The sequence below is a fragment of the Wyeomyia smithii genome, chromosome 2 (assembly GCF_029784165.1).
Source record: "Wyeomyia smithii strain HCP4-BCI-WySm-NY-G18 chromosome 2, ASM2978416v1, whole genome shotgun sequence".
In the NCBI taxonomy this organism is placed as follows: Eukaryota; Metazoa; Arthropoda; class Insecta; order Diptera; family Culicidae; genus Wyeomyia; species Wyeomyia smithii.
In genome coordinates, this window is record NC_073695.1 from 215545899 (window position 1) to 215569763 (window position 23865).

The window sequence follows — 23865 nt, forward strand, 5'->3', positions numbered from 1 at the left end:
TTTCAGCTAACCCCACATCTGATAGAAACAAAGGAGTTAATCACTCTACAGAGAAAACGCAGAAGTACACAACAGTGTTCACTGGCGAGTCGTCCGGAAGGTGAAAAAAAACCTACCGGTCAAACATGTAGTCCTCGTGTAGCTACACTGCGAAAACGAATTCCACCAGGGTAAATTCGACCGGCACGAGCGGCACAAGCAACGCAGTCTATTTTTTTTTCTCCCAATCTCTTTTCCTCTTCTGCCATGCTCAAGAAACCAACTGTGAAACGCACTGCAGATAGCTCTGCAGTGTAATTATTGTGCGTGATGTCCACCTCAGTGCGGTCAGGTAGCTCAGCAGATAAAAATCGTTTGTCGCTCTCCTCTAGCATGAGCGTTGATTTGCTCTTTAGTGTGATGGCAGTGGTTTCCGCAGTGCAAGATGTTCTGCTGCACTCTAGAGGTTTTCTGAGGAGAAAAGACAAGCATGCTGGTTACATCGGTAATCGTTATTGTAGGACGTGAACTTCGATTACTGTTCGTATCTCTGCATTAAACATGTCAACAGTATCTGTCAGATCTCGTTGCGAAAATCGAATCCACAATGTTTTAGTGCTGGGTAATAGATACTACTTCAGTCACGGTCACGTCCAGTGCAGGGTGATCCGGGTCAATTTTCATCATAGGCTCGTTGGCCGCCATCACCTTCACCATAACTGGGGTAAGAGCTCTAGTGCAGAAGTTCTCAACTGAATTTGTCTGGTTTTGCCATGGGAAGAGAAAGCATCGTAAAGAGCACTACCGACTGCAGTCAAACGTGACCTGATTAAATCATTCCAATCGCTTTGGGTTGCAATTAAAGTAATTTATTTTTTATATGTAATACTGTTTGTGCCAATTGTTCATGTAGTTGATATATAATAAGAACCGAATAGTGTAAATTGTAATAAATAAGCAAGAACTTTACATAACTAATGCGGCAAAGTTTGGATAAGGTTGTCCTATGAGTTCATTTAATTTGTCAAATCTTAAATTTTTCGAAATCAAGAGATGGAATTTTCAAAAACCGCGAAACGAGAATGAACGGGTTCACAATCTTGTTCATTTCGAACTGTTATTACTAGTAAATTGTTGTACAAAAAAATACCTGATTTCAATAGTGTTTCCGTTCCGTATTGGGTGTCAATATTTCATTAAATGAATATATGTGCTATGATTAATATAGGGCAAATTATCCTATATAAATTGAACTGGTTTATGCTTCTAAAAGTTTTCTGTACAAAGCTGAGTTTTTTTTACTACCGAAAATCATTTTCCACAAGCTTGTAGTTATTCCGTTACTTTGCCATTTTCTCTGGCACCCACATTGTTTTTAGCACCGGAAAACTTCGAAACTGCACAGCTCGATCAACATAGTAAAACACTTACAACCGGTTGCTCCAACTCCAACGTTGCATGACATTAGGGATAGTAAAAACGTACCCTCGTTTGGTCATTTTAGGAGCTCTAGTAAGGACAAAATTTAATATATGCCATGATCTCAGTACAGAGACAATCGCCATTCAAGCCCAGTGTTCCGTTTCACAGTTCGAATTTCGCTCGCGGTCTTTGGGTAGAGATTTTAGCCTGCCTTTTTACAGATGCGCAACGTGCACCCTAATGAAGACACTGCGTGTACGGAAAAATCAACTTTTCCGCTCGATTCGATACCAATCTCAATTAAGCACGCACGTGTGGCTGCTACATGCTGCTGAAAGAATATGGTTGGGGACCAAAACATGTTCGAGCACTCAAGCTTTGTATCACTAGTTGGCATAGTATATTTTTTTCACTTTCTCAAAGCTCGTAGGCACATAACGCAACTTCACAACGCAAGCAGGCAGGTTGCCCCAGAGGCAAACTTTGTTCAGCATCCAGAAGTGATCGGTAGTCAAGGCAGCAGCATCAGATGAAAAACTCTATTATCGTAAGTTAACTTTTTTCTCCTCCACGACGGCACAGCTCCTTTCCCTTAACTGCCTGCAAGTTTGATTAGGTCGACCCTCCGTAGCTGCGTTACGACACTGAGCTGCCGCTACAGCCAATGACGGTGTCGACAGCATTGTCTTCGGAGAATAGAGAAACTACATCGCTCAGCTTTTTTTTTTGCCTATGATAATATCCAATAATTACATAAAGTTGATATCGAAGCAGCGCAATTACATGATTATTTAATTCTCGTTACGAAATGGTTCGATGGGAGATGGCAGTTGCGGGTGGAAGTCGAAGCCCGCTCGGGTGGCGTAAACTTTTATTTACTGAGCAAAACAATGGGACGATAAATAAAGTTTATAACGATGGTTATTATAAGGGTCAAATGAGTATGGCTGATAACCATCATCAGCAAATTATTGATGTGTATTCTTCACGAATTGTGTGATGATCAAGTCGTTGTGATTAATTAGAATGGCGGTGGGGTTATATTGGTAGGCATTAATAATTTGACATACAGCATTTGATAACCAACTATACTCATTTTATGAAAGTATAACCTGAGGACATTTAGCTAAAAACTTCATTTCTGTAAATGTGGTAATTTGCATAATCCTAGCATCAATTTTCAAATCAAGATTGATGATCCATCCTATCAAAATAAAGTGGTTTTCGCCCCCAAAGTAGAACGTCCAAAAACTGCTGACTCGTATGAGAATATTTTCGATACAACGGTGTCAATTTCACCATATTTGTTTAAATAGCCATATAGAGTCTTAGAGCGGATAAGCCCCTATTACACCGTGAATACGTATGGAAAATCGATATCCTTAGATCAGCTTCGGGGGAAGCACCAACTGCGAAACGACTTTGACTTAAGCGGTTTGCCCCCGAAAACGTTTTTCTCCACACCATTTAACGCGGTCGCTGTCGTGTTTTTTTTCTCCTATAGTGTCTTCCATTCTTACTCGCTCGCAGGCACCGGAGCCAGAGGAGGAAATATGATATCGTAACATATTCGATTACAACTCAATATAATACGATCTGCATATTTGACACAGATTACGACCTTGCTTCCGCTTTTTGTTTTTTTTTCTTTCGGGTTGCCAAGCAAGCGCGGGTGTCGTCGCCTTTGGAGCAATTGCTTCCCGTCGGTGATGTTCGACTTCCTGACTCACACTGCGGTTGTCAGGAGAAGAAAAAGGAAACCGATGTTTGGGCAGAAACAAAAGAAGGGCACATCTTTCAGATTTTTTAGATTAATTGTATGACACTTCGTAAGTGAACACAGGGGCAGAATAACAAAATAACACAGATATATAAAATTCAAGAAGCAATATAGAAATAAAACAGATGAAATAAAAAACCAGAATAGAATAATTGCGAAAAATGGAACACTGACTGACTTTGGTCAAATACTGAACTCGTATTAAAACTAGAGAGCTGCTTGGCTGTTAGGTTAATGAAACCGCTCTGACAAGCGAGTGGCTGTGGGATTGAATCTTAGTGGAATCAGGCCAATCGATGTTAAAGGGTAATTTTCGAACTAGTCACACAGTTAAAGCTTTCCAGGCAACTGATAAAAGGAGCGAAGCCTCGATGATGCATTTCGATTCGGAACTCGAGCTTCTGTTTAATTATGCACATGCTTCATAGCCAACTGTTTTAGTGTACAGGATAATTGCGGGGTTAACGCTACACTTCTACTGACACTAACAACTTCTTCCGAGCTGAGACTCGAACCTACGACAACTGACTTGTTAGGTCTGTATCGGAAGGTTTCGCCGGAGAAGAAATGAGGCTCGAGATAGTAGAGCAGTAAGTATAAAATGAAAGGTGAAAACATACATACACAAGCACGGATAATTATAAAGAATGTTTTTTTTAATAAGGGGATTTGTTAGTAGCTTAAGTATTTATGATAAATATTAGTAAATAATGAGTATGTGTGTCCAATCACAAATGGTGACTTCTCAACACTGTTAGAAATTTGTAATTTTAATTGTTAGGATTTGTTTGCTTTCGCAATTAGGACTTATCATTCGTAGGGACTTAAACCTACTTGTCAAGAAAGGAAAGTAAACTTACAACTAACTTAAATGCTAACTTATTGGCTATAAAGAGGGCTCACCGTAGCAATTGAGGATTGCAACGATTTTTGTCGAAAATTGTCAATAATTTTATTGGACATAGCTTCTAATGTTACAACACCAGTAAGTCTATGTAATTCGAGTGTACCAAACCAAGGAGGACGCTTTAAAATCATTTTCAGAATTGTATTTTTCGTAATCCTTTGAAGCTTTTTTTTTCTTGTTGAACAGCAACTTGACAGCATAAAGCATTGCTGGTCTAAAAATTTGTTTGTAAATCAAAAGTTTGTTCTTTAAACAAAGTTCAGAACTCCTGTTAATGAGAGGATATAAACATCTCGTATATTTGATGCACTTGGCTTGTATACTCTCAATGTGCTCTTTGAAAATAAGTTTTTTATCGTAAATTAGTCCCAAGTACTTAACCTTGTCAGACCAACTTAAAATAACCCCATTCATCTGGACAACGTGATTATTGTTTGGCTTGAGGAAAGAAGCCCTAGGCTTATGCGGAAAAATCATCATTTGAGTTTTAGAAGCATTGGGAGAGATTTTCCACTTTTGCAAGTAGGAAGAAAAAATATCTAAACTTTTCTGCAATCGACTGCATATGACACGAAGACTTTTTCCTTTTACGGAAATGCTTGTGTCATCGCAGAACAACGACTTTGTGCATCCTGGAGGCAAATCAGGAAGATCTGAAATGAATATGTTGTACAGGACTGGACCCAACACTGAACCTTGAGGTACACCTGCTCTGACAGGAAATCTATCAGATTTTGAATTCTGATAGACAACCTGCAGAGTTCGATCAGTAAGATGATTTTTTAAAATTTTGATTAGGAAAATTGGAAAATTAAAAGTTTGCAATTTCGCAATCAAACCTTTATGCCAAACACTGTCGAATGCTTTTTCTATGTCTAAAAGAGCAGCTCCAGTGGAATAACCTTCAGATTTGTTAGCTCGTATCATATTAGTAACTCGGAGCAATTGATGAGTTGTGGAATGCCCATGGCGAAATCCAAACTGTTCATTAGCAAAAATTGAATTTTCGTTGATGTGTGACATCATTCTGTTGAGAATAATTCTCTCAAACAGTTTACTTATTGAAGAAAGTAAACTGATTGGTCGATAACTTGAAACTTCAGCTGGGTTCTTATCCGGTTTTAAAATGGGAGTATTTTTTGCATTTTTCCATAATTTGGGAAAATATGCAATTTTGAAGCAGCAATTGAAAATTTTCACTAAAAATGTTATTGTGCTCTCAGGGAGATGTTTGATTAGTATATTAAGGATTCCATCGTCACCAGGTGCTTTCATATTTTTGAAATTTTTTTTAATTGATTTAATCTCATTCAAGTTAGCTTCAATTATTTCTGCAGGTAAAAAATTCTGGGAAGAAATTAAATCAAATTGACGTGTGACTTCATTTTCAATTGGACTCACAAAATTCAAATTTGAGTTATGAACACTCTCAAACTGCTGAGCAAGTCTTTGAACCTTTTGTTCATTGGATACAAGAAAACGTTCACAATCTTTTAAAACTCGAATAGGCTTTGAAGGTTTCATAAGAATCTTTGACAGCTTCCAAAAGGGTTTTGAATATGGTTTCAATTTTTCAACTTTAGTCTCAAAACTTTGATTTTTCAGAAGAGTAAATATATGTTTAATCTCTTTCTGTAAATCTTTATAAATAGTTTTAAAAACAGGGTCACGAGAACGTTGATATTGACGTCTGCGGACATTTGACATTTTTCCTTGATGTTCAGCTTAGTTCGGAGGTGAAAATAACACTGCTGTTAATTTTTTTTTGAAAGTAATAAGCAGAAATGGTTAAAAACCTTTAGCAAATTCTGTTATCTACGAATTTAAGCGGGTTTCTACGTCGATTTTGGAATTTGTCTTGTTCTTTTTTGATTAACAAATCAAATGCTTGGTTTCTGTAGGATAGTACCTGTTGTGGCGGAATATAGCGACCCTCCCAGACTCCCAGATCAGATCAGCAAAATAAGGGCAAATAAAAGTCAAACTTCTATTCTCTCCACTTTGATACAATATCATTTATTGTTCTTGTTTTTGGAATATTCAGGCTATAAGAGAACACACAATTTAAAAGATCAGTCAGTTAAAATAAATAGTTCGAATCGTTAACATCGTTTTTTAATCGCATTTCGCCCGTTCACTGTCGCTCTGTTGGAACCCACAGTAACATATGGTCCTTCGAACCGGATTCGCGAGAATAGTCGCCTTGAACCGTGCCAGTTTGATAAGTTTTGCGTCGCGTAGTTTGGCCTCGTTTCCTGCCGTACCGGCAATTGTGATTCTGCCTAATCGTGATAAAATTATCAGACATTCCCGCAGTGGGGACATAGTGACCGAGTGAACGTTATCGAACATAATCACGATGCTGAAGAAACTAATCCGTGAGCGAAAGTCGCTTGAACCGCGTATCAAGCGAGTTTCTGATGTGGTGATGAAGTTAGAGCCAGAAGCGGCTGAAGAAATAGACGTTCAAATGGAGATCGAAACGCTAAATGATATATGGGCTAGTTATTGTTCAGTGCATAAAAGAATTTTGGATGTGAGTGAAGAAGATGAAATGTACAATGATGCCGTCGATCAGCAACGAAATTTTGAAGCAACGTACCTCGCGCTAAAAGGCCGCTTGTTGAAAATTTTGAAACTGGTTAAAAATCGGGACAGTAGAGAAGAAAACCATCCACAGCCGCAAAACGATATAATAGCTCAGCTAGCAAGCCAACAAGCCGAGTTCTTTCGTATAATGTCCACTCGATTGAATCCCGTCGGCATCGATGCGACTGCACCAGTTGAGCCGCACCAATTGGATGCCCCCAATATGCCGCTTTCGGATCTAAAATTACCTCGTGTGAATTTGCCAGCGTTTTGTGGTGATTATTTAGAGTGGCAATCATTTATTGATTTGTTCAAAAGCATGGTCGATCAAAATCCTTTGTTAAAGGATAGCCAGAAACTATATTTTCTGAAAACCAATCTTTCTGGCGAAGCAGCATCACTCATCTCGCACTTGAAGATTGAGGATGCCAATTACACTTTGGCATTAGAGAAATTAAAATCTCGATATGATAAGCCGCTTGAAATTGCGCACAAACATATTCAGCGTTTTCTGAACCAGCCAGCCCTGACGTCATCGTCTGCTCCCGGACTGCGTTCTCTTCATGACGTCTCTGATGAAGTGGTGCGCGCTCTTCGAGCGATGGAGAGAGAGGATCGCGACACATGGCTAATATTCATCCTTAGTGAAAAATTTGATCCAGCAACTAGGCAGTTGTGGTATCAACGTGTTGCTGACATGCAGGAAAATGAAATCACTTTGCAATGTATGCTAAAGTTTCTCGATTCGCGTTGTTTTGCATTACAATCGGCTCAAACGGATAAGCAGCGAAACGCCGTCCTCTCCAAGCCGCAATTGAAGCAACCGTATAAGAGTACCGCATTCGTCGCTACTAACTCATCGTCATATTGCTATATCTGTTCCAAATCAGCGCATATGCCCTTTCAGTGTGGTAAGTTCATTCATATGAGCCCTGATGAACGTTTAGCTGCTATTAATCGGCATAGGCTGTGTCGAAACTGTTTTAAGAAGCATCCCGGTGAAACATGCAAATCAAGTAATTGCCGAAAATGCGGTCTACGTCACCACACATTACTGCATGCTGCTCTCGAAGCCCCCAACTTCCAACACACACCCTCTACGTCGTTTGCTGCCTCTACTGGTGGCAATCCAGCCGCTCAATCGTTACTCTCTGCTCTCGAGACAAATTCTCCTATAGATGCGTCCAGTGTCCTTCTAGCAACAGTGGCAATCAATGTTTTGGATAAGAAAGGTCGACCCCATGCTTGTCGAGCTGTCTTAGATTGCGCATCTCAGGTTAGCTTCATCAGCGAAAGTTTTTGCAATGAACTCGGTCTTGAAATGATGGATGCAGATATGGACCTCGAAGGTATATCTTCCACACCAGCACATGCTGATAAGTGCGTGCAAATTATTATAGCATCCCGATGTACGGATTATCGCACCTCGGTTCCGTGCATGGTGCTTGAGAGAATAACAAAAACACTCCCAGCAAAACCGGCAGACATCGATGGTTGGTCTATCCCAGAGTCTATTAAACTGGCAGACCCTCTCTTCCATCGACCAGGTAAAATCAATATCCTGATTGGAAATGAGCTATTTTTTCAGCTTCTTGAGCCAGGAAAAATTAGTCTCAGTTCTGATGATAATTTACCTACGCTTCAAAACACAAAGTTTGGATGGGTGGTTGCCGGACGGTACAAAAATACCACACCAGCGCGTGCAAGCGCTTCAACATGCTTAATAGCATCAGTAGATGATTCACTCGATCAACAGTTGCGACGATTTTGGGAGCTTGAGGAGTACGTGCCTCCTACAGCCCATCTTAGTGAAGAAGAAAAACAGTGTGAAGACCATTTTGCAAGGCACACTGTTAGAAATGCCGACGGACAGTTCACCGTTCGCTTACCGTTCTTGCACAGCCCGAGTCAACTTGGCGACTCGCGCCAGATAGCTGCAAGGCGCTTAGAACACATTGAGCGAAAGCTGCAGAAAAATCCACATTTGAAACAGGAGTATCATGCTTTCCTACGTGAGTACATTGAACTAGGACATATGACTCGTGCTGAGTCTCCCGCTACCAATCACACCGTTTACCTTCCCCATCACTGCGTGATAAAGGAAGCAAGCTCTACTACAAAATGTAGAGTCGTTTTCGACGCTTCGGCAAAAACCACTAGCGGAAAATCTCTCAATGATGTACTCATGGCTGGCCCAGTCCTACAGGACTCGCTAATTAATATTTTGCTTCGCTTCCGTATTCCGGCCTTTGTGGTTGCGGGAGATATTAAACAAATGTACCGCATGGTAAGGATCCATGATTGTGATCGCGACTTCCAGAGGATTCTTTGGCGATGGTCCAGCAGCGAGCCAGTTAGTGAATTTGTATTAAACACGGTGACGTTTGGAACCAAAAGTGCATCTTACCTGGCAACGAAGTGTGTGCAACAGCTTTTGAATGCACATCGGCAGCGATATCCAGCAGCGGTAGAAAAGGCGGAAAAGGGAATGTACGTGGACGACGTTTTGACTGGTGCTGACACCGAGCAAGAAGCAGTGCTACTTCGCGAACAGCTGTCTACTATTTTTGCTTCCGGTGGTTTTCATCTGCGTAAATGGGCGTCTAATAGTGCAGCGGTGCTAAAAGGTGTTCCGGTTGCGGATCGGGAGATAGAAATTTCGATTGGAATAAGCGATGAACAAGTCATCAAGGCCCTCGGCATCCACTGGCAGCCGTGCAGCGACATGTTCCAGTTTTCCTATATCCGAACAAAGATCCTTCAGCACACAAAGCGGACCATACTATCACAAATCGCCAGCCTCTTCGACCCGCTTGGTTTACTGGCCCCTGTCATCGTGAAGGCAAAACTGGTCATGCAACAGATGTGGGAGCTGAAGGTGGCATGGGATGAAACTCCCCCCGGTGAGTTACTCGATATTTGGTTAAAGTTGGTCCAAAGTCTTTCCGATCTCAACTTCTTACAGGTACCACGACGCGTGATCGACTCATCTGGAACCCTCCGTATGTTTCTGCACGGCTACAGTGATGCCTCCGAGCGGGCCATGGGAGCATGCATCTACTTACGAGTCTGTTACAACGACGATAGGAAATCATCACATTTGCTCTGTGCAAAATCGAGAATAGCACCGGTTGGTAACGGAAGGACAACACTGCCTCGGTTGGAGTTGGAAGCAGCACGGATTCTGGCCAGATTAATGGCAAACGTTCAAGCGGCACTCTCCTTGGCGTTCCACGAAATACGAGCATTCTCCGACTCAACAGTGGCCCTGGCGTGGATAAAGGGTGGCGCTTCGCGATGGAAAACTTTCGTCGCCAATCGAGTAGCTGAAATCGTGAACCACCTTCCAGCCATCAACTGGTACCATGTCGACACGCATAGCAACCCAGCAGACTTAATTTCACGAGGAGCACTTCCCGCTCAAATATCAACTAACCCGTTATGGTGGAACGGGCTGATTTGGAACGAGAATTCTAACATCCAACACCATGACATATCCGATAGTCTTAGCGCCATACAACAACGACAGGTGGAGAAAGAGCAGCGCGTGGTGGCTGTTGCGTGCTTAACCGTATATGAAAATCAGTTTCTCGACAAGATTATGTCAAGATATTACCCGAACTTAATGTTTCTCCTGCGTATTACAGCACGAATGCTGCGATTTAAATACCGTGATCATAGGCAGTCCCACCGCCTCACATCCCACGAAATCGACAGGGCACTACGCGTCTACTTGCAACATGTTCAGAATCAGCACTTCTGGAAGGAGATTAACCAGCTTAATCACGGTCAAGATGTCAGCCGATCCAGTTGTCTTCATCAGCTGAAACCCTTCCTGGATGAAAATCATCTTCTCAGGGTGGGCGGAAGATTACAGCAGTCAGACCTGAGCTACGATACAAAACACCCGATTCTGCTACCGCACAAGTCGATACTCTCATCGTACATCCTACACCATGAACATTACGAACAATTACATTGTGGACCTCAAATGTTGTTGGCAGGAATCCGCCAACGTTATTGGATTATTCGAGGAGTAAGCGCTGCCAGAAAGGTTTGTCGTGCCTGCGTTCATTGTGCTCGTGCAAGGCCCGCATCGGTGCGTCAACAAATGGGACAGCTACCAGCAGATCGTGTGAAGCCTCTACCTCCATTCTCTATTACCGGCATCGATTACGCTGGTCCAATCAACGTGATTGGTCGCCGTACACGCGGTGCAACCATTGCAAAGGGATATATCGCGCTGTTCGTCTGTTTTTCAACTCGAGCCGTTCACCTCGAAGCAGTTTCGGATCTAAGCACGTCTTCATTCATCGCTGCCTTCACTCGGTTCATCAGTCGTTATGGCTTGCCGAATAAAGTTTATTCTGACAACGCTACCAACCTCCGAGGAGCAGCGAAAAAGCTTCGTGATCTGTACGAGCACATTAATGCTACTGAAAATGACGATCAGGTAATTGATTTTTTCACAACTAAAGGGATTGAGTGGTTATTTAACCCGGCTAGATCTCCTCATCATGGTGGTTTGTGGGAAGCCGGCATCAAGGTTGCCAAGAGCTTTTTGAGCAAATTAGGAGGAGATAATCGCTTTACCTTTGAAGAGTTGAGCACAGTTCTTGCCCAGATATCTGCATGCATGAACTCGCGTCCTATTTCTCCCTTATCAAATGATCCCAGTGAGCCTCAACCCCTCACACCCGCACATTTCTTGATTGGAAGGCCACTTCATATTATCCCGGAGATAAACCAACTAGACGATAAAATTGACTCGTTAGGCAGATGGCAGTATGTACAGCGCGTTACGCAGGAGTTCAGATCACGCTGGCAATCCGAATATGTTTCGCTACTTCAACGCATGGTCAAATGGCAACGTAGCGCACCCAACATTATGGTAGGAGATTTCGTATTGCTTGTCAGCGATAATGAGAAGCCGAAGCAGTGGCCAATGGGCCGAGTCGTCGAACTATTTCCTGGGACCGATGGTATTGTCAGAGTGGTGGCGGTAAAAACGTTGAACGGAATTTCCAAACGAGATGTGAGAAGAATTCGGCGTATTCCATTGGAGGCTGATGAATATGTTCCTGGACGTAACGGTGCGGAAATTTCTAGCCGCAATTTGGTGGGCGGATTATGTTGTGGCGGAATATAGCGACCCTCCCAGACTCCCAGATCAGATCAGCAAAATAAGGGCAAATAAAAGTCAAACTTCTATTCTCTCCACTTTGATACAATATCATTTATTGTTCTTGTTTTTGGAATATTCAGGCTATAAGAGAACACACAATTTAAAAGATCAGTCAGTTAAAATAAATAGTTCGAATCGTTAACATCGTTTTTTAATCGCATTTCGCCCGTTCACTGTCGCTCTGTTGGAACCCACAGTAACATATGGTCCTTCGAGCCGGATTTGAACCAGCGACCTATGGATGTTGGACCTATGTTGGACCTATGTGGATGGACCTATGTTGGATTCTAGAAAAATCGAAAACTATATGGCGATTTTTCAAATATCGAAAATAAAAACCATTAATCAAATTTGACATCATGTTTCAAAGTAATGACAAATAGTGTAAGCTTATATAGTATCTGTATTTATAAAGCAATGACATAATATCTTATGATTTAATAGCGTATTGACTGGTGATATTTTTACACATCGGCAAATGAATTATCGCTTTAACCATACAGTTTGAACGTCGGAGTATAGGTAAAGGATTACGTTGGAGCTCTTGTTTTAAATAACCCATCATGTACTTGACTTTTTCATAGTCGGGTTTTGTCTTATGCCATCACTTAACAACCTAATTTTGATGAAGCTGTATGATGTTACAGGACTAATAGGATATGTTACTGTAGATTGACGTTCATAATCAACTGATAGTTGTTTGGTTAATTTCAAATCTCTGGGACATGCTGAATATGTATTTATGACACTACGTTCCTTTTACATCCCGAAATCATCTTTCTCTGTCTTCAGCGAAGCATTATATTTTTGGCGGTTTTTGTCGATGCAACTGGATCAGAACATTTAGCCATGTGCGAATATTAACACGTGTGCCTAAGAAAGTTAAAACTCAGTTCACTCTGATTTCCTCACGCTTCAATGGGTCCGTATCAGGCGAAAGAAGGTGTGTAGAGGACCGATCGCAATCAATGGTAACTTGTAATTGCTATACATAAAAAAATTAACAAAATCTGGTGTACCTCAGGTTCATAGTTTGCAAGGAAAGAAGACAGTTTTAGTAAATTGCGTTTTGCGTCTGCGTGACCACTGACAGCTTACGTTGTTATATATTCCGATTCTATTTTTTCAATCTTTCCTTGAAATTTTTTTACATTGTATACTTTTTTGGCAAGGACAAAACTATTATTTTCAGCTCTGCTGAAGACGCCATACCGATCAAACAAACCGTCCTGGCTTTAAAATTATTTTTGTTCATAAATACCATTTTAACACAAGCTTACTCTTTTCAAAAATTAGTCTTGTTAAAAAGTATTACTAGAAAAGCTTCAACCAAATCGAAAATGGTCGATTAACATTGTTTTCTTATGTGGCTTGAAATTGCTTTACTGATCCTGTTATTATTCCCTTTGTAGTGTCGAGGTATTTGGGTCTTGAAGTAAAACAACAAACAGTTGTATACGTGGCGGTTTTACCCCATGTATAGTGGACGGCTTTACCCCCAGAGGAACATTTTCATATTCCACCGAACAAGTAGTCAAAAGTACAAGATTACACACGGCTTTCGGCTTTCCGAAAGAAGACAGATTCAGGCAACCGATTAAACGAATATTCACAAACAAAACAACAGATTTTTATACGTAAAACCCTTAAGTCCCGTTGCCGTAAAACAATAGTTCAATGACCGGTTGCCAACTAAAAGGTTGTTTTTGATTAGTTCTGTGACCGTTCGCGCACTATCAAAGCAGAAAGGGGTGTAAAATGTTATGTAATTACATTGTAACGTGTCTATAAGGAAACTTTTCAATTTTTATACAACTTGGCAGTAAAACTACGATGGACGGTATTGCGAATATATTCCAGCATATCTTTGGAACACCTTGACCGATATTCACCAAACTTGAAATACTAGTTATCATACATTAGAGATAGTCAGAAGCGTATCACAACTGAGAAAACAGTCACTGAAGGAGGGATACTGAATTTTTAACAAATCCATGTTTAATTTCCTTTTTTTTTAAACGAAAGAGACTCGCTTCTCTCAGAATAAGACCGTATTATAGTCAAAAAACTTTAAAAAAAGCTTGTTTCGATTATAACAAATAGGGTGGTGGGCTCTATTATCGTCATATTTTGTTCATTATCGTCAGGGGGGTAAATGATGTCCTATATCATTAATTTGTTGCATGATAGTTATTTGTAATGCAGCGCATCTTCCTGCAAAAGATTAGTTCTCTATGACCTCATAACCCCTTGGACGATAATTGGACAAATCTGATGATAATAGAGCCTATACCCTAGATAAAATACCAGAAGAGCTGACAAAAATAATAAAAATATTTTTGTCTGCATGCTTGTATGGAAATCTTCCATAGTGCAACCGTTCTTACTATCATGTTTATCACTTCTCGTGCTATTTCCCCGACCACGTTGGGGATTGCTCGTTCAAATCCATTCCAACTGGCTCATTGATCCGTACATCAACTTTTCAAGTGAACTCTGCAGCAACTCTTTCCGCTGATAACCTCTGGAGTTCTGGACGAATCTTCTTTGATTCGATTCAAATACGTCGAACAGTTTTATTTTCGTTTTTAATTCTTATTTGTAGTACAGTATTTGAATAAAATGGATTTCCATGTTCATAAAACCATTCTTAATGCAGTTCACAAAAATAACGAAAAAAAGGGCCAAATCTGGATAAAGGTTTAAGTTTTGATCTTCTCTTTGTGAACAATTTCATCACATCAATTTCGTCTGGGACGCCACATCAAATTTTTTTCAGACATTGGAAGGGAAACGTTAGCCCACAGTCCAAACAAGGCAGATTTTTCTTAACCTTTTTGTCATTAAAAATAAGATGAGAAAACCGGTAAGACTGTTTGTCTTAGGCTTTGAAATGCTCCAAATATCTTAAAGAACGTCAAGCGAATATTTTTGGCTGTTTTTAAGCTTTCTGTAAGTAACCAAAACCTTAAATTGTTTCATAAATTGCAAATCAAGTATGCATTCATAGGTTATATGAGTTTTTTTTTCGAAGGAGAATTTAGACCAATGCTCGACCAGATGGAGACTCCTCATACTTTATTTCTTTATAAACTGCCATGCTGATTTCAGAACGTCACAGCTGTGCAGGTTTCCCATTAAATAACGAAAAATGCTGTCTCTTTTGGAGATAAAGCAGCAAATAACAGTCTCTTGATAAGTGTTAAAAATGTACTGAAAACACAATCTTTCTCATTTTTAATGACCAGCGTCATTGCAATGTATTTTTGTGCCCACAATTTTACGCTGTCGAAAAATGGTATTTTTTATAAAATAACCCCTCGTTTTTTTTGTTCACACGCTCGCTGGCAGGCATAAAAGTTTATTCTGCTCTCATAATCCTAAGCAAAAATTGGACAGTCTTAATATAAAATGCAAATTTTTACTGAGGAATGCCGAAACTCCAGAGCACTGCGGATAGCAGCAGCAAAATTCCGTTTTTTTTTTTCAATGCAGCTTCAGGCAACAATACAGTTGATGGTAAACAGACACAGTTTAGAGTCTCAGACTATATTAAGAACGATGCTCATGCAAACTTCCCCATCCGGATGGAGCTGGAGCGATCGTAAAAGCGTTATCCATTCTACCCGTCAGTTGAGTAAGAGAGAGCAAAGGGCAGCAAAAGGGCGGAAATCGTGTCAATAGAATCTTCCGCTACGAATAAAAGTGAAACATTCTTTTTGTATCCAGGATGAATGCAGGAGCAAATATCTCACGGGCGCTAGAGAAATAATTTCAAGACGATTTGTGCTTTCACTGTAACGGCATTCACCCTGAATAGTAAACTGTGCAACTTGCTCTGATAGTTGATCAACTTCCTGGTCATAAGTGAAAGTTTACACAAGATTTTCTAAATAAAAGCTTTTCTAAATAAAAATGGATAGTAGAATCAGTCTGTATCTTTGTTTAGCAACATAAACCGAAGGCTTTCGATTGACTTTTAGTGTACAAAATACCAAACTGCAGAAACGCCCATTTTTGTATCATCACTGATTGAACAGAATTAAAACCGTTCAAAGTAATCTTCATTTTAGCTGCCTCGTGGCCAACGCCAAAGTCCTAACTCGAAACATAATAGTTTCTGCCATAAATCAGCCGCAATCAGCACTATCTTTCCAAAAGAGACGATAAAAGTGTGCCGGGAAAGTTTACGGTTTCCGCCTCTCATATTAATCCAATAGTTGAATACGGAGGAACGAAGGATCCACACAGGACACGGGCAGGAGAAGCTGTTCTGTTTGTTTTTCTTATTTGGTTTTCCCTCCATATCTGGAGCACTACTTTTCCTTATGGTACAAATTGACCTAACTCCGAGAACCTATCCGGGGGTTTTCCCGGATTTTGTTTATCTGTGTAATAGAGTAAGTATATCCCAGTGGGGCGCCATTTCGAGATGATAAATCTGCCGCAATTAATTACGTAATAATCGTTTGCGGGCTCGGAACCAGCAGAGCATACGGAAAACGGCGCCCGGTGCATTTTTATCAGTTATTATTTGACTTTCAGTCCCCGAATCGGTGCCACCGTGGTTGCGGTAATTTTTCCCGGGTGGGCATTCATTCAAGCTGTTTATTTGCGCTACCTGGTTCAGGACGATAGAACCGAAGCCGTTGCTATCCCCGCACAGATAAACGTTTTGTGCGAATAAAGACGACTCCAAGCCAAGTGGGAGGGTGGCAGGAATGTAGCGGAAAACAATGGGAATTTCCCGTTGGTCACCTTTTTTTTTGTTAGAGTTGTGCCGTAGTCTAGGGTGTTTTCCTTTACAGAGGATGTGGTTGACTCAATAAATTCATTACGGAACACAATGATCATGGGAAAATAAGAAAGAGAAAATGAGGATGAACATAAGAAAAAGATAAACTACATACAAATTAAAAATAAAACATGGGCAAGGAGTAATCAAAACGGAGAGAAAAGTTTAAAAATATGCAATTGAAATTTTCAATCAGAAGCAGTGAAAGGAGTAAAGAAATACGTACGGAAAAATTCGGAATGTAGAACAGAAAATAATATATGTAAAATGCTACTGAGTAGAGTAAAATAGTGATACGGAGAAAGAGAAATAAAATACTGACTAATGTAATCAAAAATCAAGAAAAATAATTCATGAATGGAGAACGATCAGATATCATTGAAAAACAAATTAAAATTAAGGCAACATGAAATAGCGAGTAGCGAAAAATCCGAAATTATGGCGAACAAAGGAGAAATAGAAAAAGGTGAAATAAAGTAAAAACCATAAAGTAAAAGTAAAATATAAGATAAGAAAATTGACAAAATGGATTCTAAAAATCAGGCAGAAAAATGAATAAGGAAAGTAAATTGAAGTAGAATGAGAAAAACAGATAGAAGACTGCAAGAAAAAGAAACAGAGCAATTGCAAAATGAAATGTGACAGAATATTGTGAAACAATGACTAAGGAGTTTAAGACAAAAAAACGAAAGTTAAATAGGATAGATAAACGAAAAGAGAAAAGAAAAAAGTAGAGTAAATAAAACAAAATGAAACAGAAAATAAAAATAAAGCTGGAACAAAAAATGCAAAAAAAAACAGTATTTAAAATTGGTAGAAAAAATGTAACAAAGCAAATGCAAAATGAGAGAAAAATGTTGAAAAGGTAGTCAGAATAGAAAGAGGAACAGGAGAATATGGAAAGTGAGGAAAGGAAAACAAATGAAAATTAAAAGTGAAACTTACAAGCAAAACTAAAAATAGAAGGAATTTTTCGAAAAAACATTCAGTAAAATGAGAGCAAGAAAAAGATTACAAATGATTGGAAAAAGATTAGAAAAGGTAACTAATAAGCAAACCTAAAAAATAAATGAGAAAAAAAAACCAGAGAAATAAAAAATATAACTCAATGGAAAACGTCAGTCGGTGAGAAGAACAAAATCGAAACTCGTTATTTATGAAAATGCGGAAACAAAACGAGAAAACAAAACAAAGTGAGTAAAAAATAGGTAAAATGAAAGTTTGAAATGAAACATCAAAAATGAGAAATGAGAAATGAGAAATGAGAAATGAGAAATGAGGAATGAGAAATGAGAAATGAGAAATGAGAAATGAGAAATGAGAAATGAGAAATGAGAAATGAGAAATGAGAAATGAGAAATGAGAAATGAGAAATGAGAAATGAGAAATGAGAAATGAGAAATGAGCAAGGAGAAATGAGAAATGAGAAATGAGAAATGAGAAATGAGAAATGAGAAATGAGAAATGAGAAATGAGAAATGAGAAATGAGAAATGAGAAATGAGAAATGAGAAATGAGAAATGAGAAATGAGAAATGAGAAATGAGAAATGAGAAATGAGAAATGAGAAATAATAAATGAGAAATGAGAAATGAGAAATGGGAAATGAGAAATGAGAAATGAGAAATGAGAAATGAGAAATGAGAAATGAGAAATGAGAAATGAGAAATGAGAAATGAGGAATGAGAAATAAAATGTAAGAAATGAGAAATGAGATATGAGGAATGAGCACTGAGAACAAAGAACTAAGATAAGAGAAATCAGAAATGAAAAATAAGAAATAAATATTAGAAAATAAATTATTGGAAATAAAGAAAGAAAAATTGGGAGTGATAAATGAATAATGATAAATGAGAATGAAAAAGAAACGAATGGCTATGAGAACTTTGCATTAGCAAACAGAGGAAATACATACATTCTAATATGGAAAATAGAATTTCAGAAGGGAAATGCGAAAAAAGCAGTCAAGAGGAAAATCTAAGAAATAGATAAAACTAAAATGAAGTAATAAATTGGAAACAAAAATGGTTAATATTTTTAATAAATATATTTGAGAGTTAAACCGTTTTATTCTCATACAAACAAAAAACCAAATTTACAAAAAACCGTGATTGAAGTAAGAGCTATCGATTGAAATTTTGACGAACATAACTTTTGTTTCACATATAGTTCTTTAACATCAATCCGTTACATCTGAGTCATGCTTGCGTTGTAATTGGCAAACAATTCATTTTAAATAACATCCATTGAGAGTAATACGATGAGCAAACACGATCCGTTTCCCGCATCGGAGTATCATTTCTTGTATGAATATCCAATTAATTATCAATATGCGTTACCGTCGGCTGAATATATGATTCTGGAACATGAAACCGGTGAAGCGTGACCTTCATGGTGGAGAAAAAGTCAACAATCTGTCCAAACTCGGGCTGAAACTCGGGGCACCTGAACAAGCAGGTTCTGTTTACGTTGGAACCAGAAGTGAAAGCATACATCCCACACCAACAATCCGCTCTGTGACGAAAACCTTAAACAGCCCTTCACTGGGGATCAGCAGCAAACAAGCGCTGCGCTCTGGAGCGCTTTTCGGGTTCGCTTTCAATTAAGGTAATTTGTAAATAATTGATTACGCATTGACACAGTGAAATCAAATTTTCCTCTAATTTGTGGTGAAGTCAGGTTTGTCCCATCCGAACTATGAACGCCACCCAGTGCACTTGTTTTGCATGTTTTTCTTGCTTCGCTTCCAGAAAATCGGAACGGCTCCTCCCATAATAATGTTTCATTCCCAAAAAGCTATTGAGGCACAACATCATTCGTCGTTCCACACCGCAGAAAATTCAATGCTTTCCACGGTACGGGGAATTTTGTCGTCCTCGTTATGGCAAGGAATCCTGAAGGACATGGTTCATAGATCGCAAGTGGGTGCGTGTTCTTGTTTGTGCCTGGTATCCGTGCCGCGTCTATGGACCGGAAAATTGATGATTTGGAGCTGTTGTTCATTCGTGTGGGAGATATTTGTGCTCGGTTATGCCGACATTGGACGGCAGAGGAAAATATTTACTTTGCTTACGCTTCCGGAAATCGGCCGGACGGAGCGAGCCGGTAAGGACGGGAGGATACGACACGGTTATGGTTATGATTTCTGTTGGTTTGGTCTCGCTGAGCAAACATGCTGTAATATCTATTAACGCGTATAATTGAGTCGAATATTCACTATAGCAATGCGTCACTGGTGAGCTGTGTTTCAAAGGTTTCGGGCGGTATTTGATGTTAATAACATCTATTGGCACACAGTTGTCCCTAGCTGGAATCAGGTGCTATAGAGCTAGTTCAAATACAAGCCCTTTCTAGACAATCCGTATGTTTTCAGTGCAAGACTAGCTTCAAAGCCGACCGTCAATAGATGAGTGATGATGATGAAGATTGAAATACTGTTCAATATTCATGTAATGCTGACGTAATGATGGTTTGATAAATCACTTCGGCAGCGGCATGATGGACATCTGGTAAACAGAGCTGACATTCAATATTTAAACATATCTAATCAGTGGAAAATTGAAATGAATTGATTATGTACACGTTGTTACACCTCCATTAATCTATTAAAAAACACATTACTTTATGGAGCGTTTCCGCTTACAACGCACTGGAAATGAACGCAAAACTGAGTGTTTTTGACTGAGTGATTTTCAAAAATGTGTATACTTTTTATTGTAACTTTGATGTTTTTTCCACAAGACAGAGCAAAAACAATCCGATTTGAATCGTGCGTCGTCTGATTGACCGGTTTCGTACCGGTAGCTGCAATACTTTTTGCGCTTTTGGTAGGGTCCTTTTTGATGCGTTTCAATCGAAGATTATTCTCTAGAGAGGGGAAAAACGATGTATCCTAGCTACTGGTCAATCGTTACAGTTGACCAATATTTAGAGAAAAGCTTTGCAACAGTTGACTTTTTACTTTGTTTCGTGACATACCTCTGCGTATTCACCGATATATCTATTTTTTAATCCCAATCCAAGGCTGTCAGGAGCAATTTTTCTGCTAGACAGAAAAATTAAGTTAGTTTTTTTTACCGGGAAGAAATCAACAATAAAATTGTTGGAAATGTTTTGATCAACAAACGTAAAGAGCCGCAAGTTAACAAAACTCTGTCGATGTGAGTGTAATGAACAACTGATCGTATATGTACAACAATCAATAGTCGGATCCTAATTTTTTCGCTTCAGGTATAACCAAACTATTCATAAAGAATACAAATCTTACAGAGGTATATATATTTTACTTTGAAGATAGAATTTTCTAAATCAATAGTGTTTGCCATGACCACTATGAGTTCCCATTGAAAAAAAAAGTTATTGCAATGCTTGTTTGCAAAGTATGATAGTCCTGTACGATTTAGCACCATACAATTTCATACTCAAAAATTTAATAAATTGCGGAGATACGATCATTTCATAATTTTCGGCTTATTTTTTACCTGAAATTTGACGCCAAAAGATATAAAATTGGTTGAACTACACAAAGGTTACAAGTTTTTGAAAACCATAGTTTTGAAAAAAAAAATCGAATGTTAGGGCCACCCAATTTCAAAAAGTGTCACCCTAAGGATCGAATAAAAAACGGGTCAAAAATTTCTCGAACAAAAAATAACAAATAAAGCACAGCTGGAGAAACTCTACGATAGCTGCTCGCGTAGAGACATCAAGATCGTCATCGGGGACATGAACGCGCAGATCGGTAGGGAAGAAATGTACAAGCCGGTGATCGGCCAACGTAGCTTGCACACCTTGACGAACGACAACGGCCAGAGATGCGTCAACTTCGCAGCTTCCCGAGGACTGGCAGTCCGAAGTACCTTCTTTCCCCGCAAGGACATCCACAAAACCACCTGGAGATCACCTGGCCAACGTATAGCAAATCAAATTGACCATGTTCTCATCGACGGCCGGTTCTTCTCTGACATTACAAACGTACGTACCTATCGCGGTGCGGATATTGGCTCGGACCACTACCTAGTTGCGGTATCATTGCGCTCAAATGTCGACCGTATACCACGCGCGACATTGCCGAACCCCGCGGCTCAACATTAAGCAGCTCCGGAACTCCCAGGCTGCGGAGGAATACGCGCAACAGCTTGAAGCGGTGCTACCCACAGCGGAGGGGCTGGGCGCATTGCCTCTCGAAGACGGCTGGTGCAGCATTCGCACAGCTATCGTGGAGACCGCAACGGCGACACTAGGAGTGGAAGCACCGAGTGGCAGAACGACTGGTATGACGGGGAGTGCGAGGCAGCGGTGAATGAGAGGAACCGGGCCTGGGCGATATACCTGGGCAGGTCAACTAGAGAGAACAAGGCCAATTACAAACGGGCACGGAACGACATGACCACGATTCTCAGACGAAAGAAGCGCCAGCAAGAGGATCGTGAGCATGAGGAGCTGAAGCAGCTATACCGTGCCAGTGAAACGCGGAAATTCTATGAGAAGGTAAACCAGTCCCGCATAGGCTATGTGCCGCAAGCCGACATGTGCAACGACGCGGACGGGAACCTTCTCACGGATGCCAGCGAGGTGGTCGACAGGTGGAAGGAGTACTTCGATGGACACCTGAATGGTGAAACAGCAAACAGAAGCGGAGCAGGAACTGACCTAGGAGCACCAGCAGCGGATGACCGAGTACCAGCTCCCGATATTCACGAAGTTCTTTGTGAGATCGGGAAGCTGAAAAACAATAAAGCCGCAGGCAAAGACGGACTGCCGAGCAAGCTCTTGAAACATGGAAGAGAGGCGCTGGCTAGAGCGCTGCACTGGGTCATTTCCAGGATTTGGGAGGAGGAAAAACTGCCAGACGAGTGGATGGAGGGAGTTATCTGTCCCATCTACAAGAAGGGCGACAAGCTTGAGTGCCGCAACTACCGCTGCGTCTCGCTTATCAATGCCGCCTACAAAATACACTCACAGATCCTGTTCCGTCGTCTATCACCTTTAACCAGGAGGTTCGTGGGCCAGTACCAAGCGGGTTTCATGGGAGCCCGTGCCACCACGGACCAGATCTTCTCAATCCGACAGATCTTACAGAAATGTCGCGCGTACAACGTCCCACACATCACATCTTCATTGACTTCACGGTGGCCTATGATACAGTCGATCGAGAACAGCTATGGCAGATCATGCACGACAACGGATTTCTGGATAAACTGACTCGATTGATCAGAGCTACCATGGCGCAAGTGATGTGCTACGTGCGTGTTTCGGGGATACTCTCGAGTTCCTTTGAATCGCGCAGAGGCTTGAGACAAGGTGATGGACTTTCCTGTTTGCTGTTTAACATCGCCCTTGAGGGTGTGATCCGGTGGGCGGGCATCGACACGAGGGGCACAATTTTCACAAGGTCTGTTCAGCTTCTGGGCTTCGCGGATGACTTCGACATCATATCACATAACTTTGCGACGGCGGAGGAAACTTACGCCCGACTGAAAGCCGAAGCTGGACGGATCGGATTGCGGATAAATGCGTCGAAAACAAAATACATGCGAGCGAGAGGCTCCAAGGAGAACAACATCAGCCTCCCAACTCAAGTCTCTGTGGACGGTGATGAGCTTGAGGTGGTCGATGAGTTCGTGTATTTGGGGCCACTGGTGACAGCCGACAATAACACCAGCAAAGAGATCCAGAGACGCATCCAGGCAGGAAATCGTGCCTACTTTTCACTCCGGAAGACACTTCGATCGAATCGAGTGCGACGACGCACGAAGTTGACGCTGTACAAAATTCTGATAAGACCAGTAGTCCTCTACGAGATCGAGACGACAACGCTTCTCGCGGAGGACCTTAACGCCCTTGGAGTTTTTTAACGGAAGGTACTACGGACTATCTACGGTGGAGTACAGACGGACGACGGAGAATGGCGACGGCCAATGAACCACGAACTGCACGCGCTGCTTGGAGAGAATCCCATTGCACACCTGGCGAAAGTTAATAGGTTGCGGTGGGCCGGTCACCACGGCTCTCGTCTGATTGGTAAGGTAAGTAAGCAATTCTTTGTATGATCGCAGGAAAAATAAATTCAGTTAGGATCAAGGATGGAAAAAATCGTATCGCGTAACAGACATTCGGGTATCATTTCTGAACGTGCTATTCATAAGCTTTCAATCCCAGCAAGCCATCGATATTAAAAATAACACATGCTCACGCATGCAAAAGACA

General features: G+C 40.6%; 1 protein-coding gene across 1 annotated transcript; it reads left to right on the plus strand.

The window, feature by feature from the left end:
* The first annotated feature begins 6447 nt into the window (after window positions 1–6447).
* LOC129720414 (uncharacterized) lies at window positions 6448–11826 on the plus strand. The gene has a single exon (XM_055671893.1). The coding sequence runs from the start codon at window positions 6448–6450 to the stop codon at window positions 11824–11826; it is 5379 nt and encodes a 1792-aa protein (XP_055527868.1).
* The last annotated feature ends 12039 nt before the right edge of the window (window positions 11827–23865 follow it).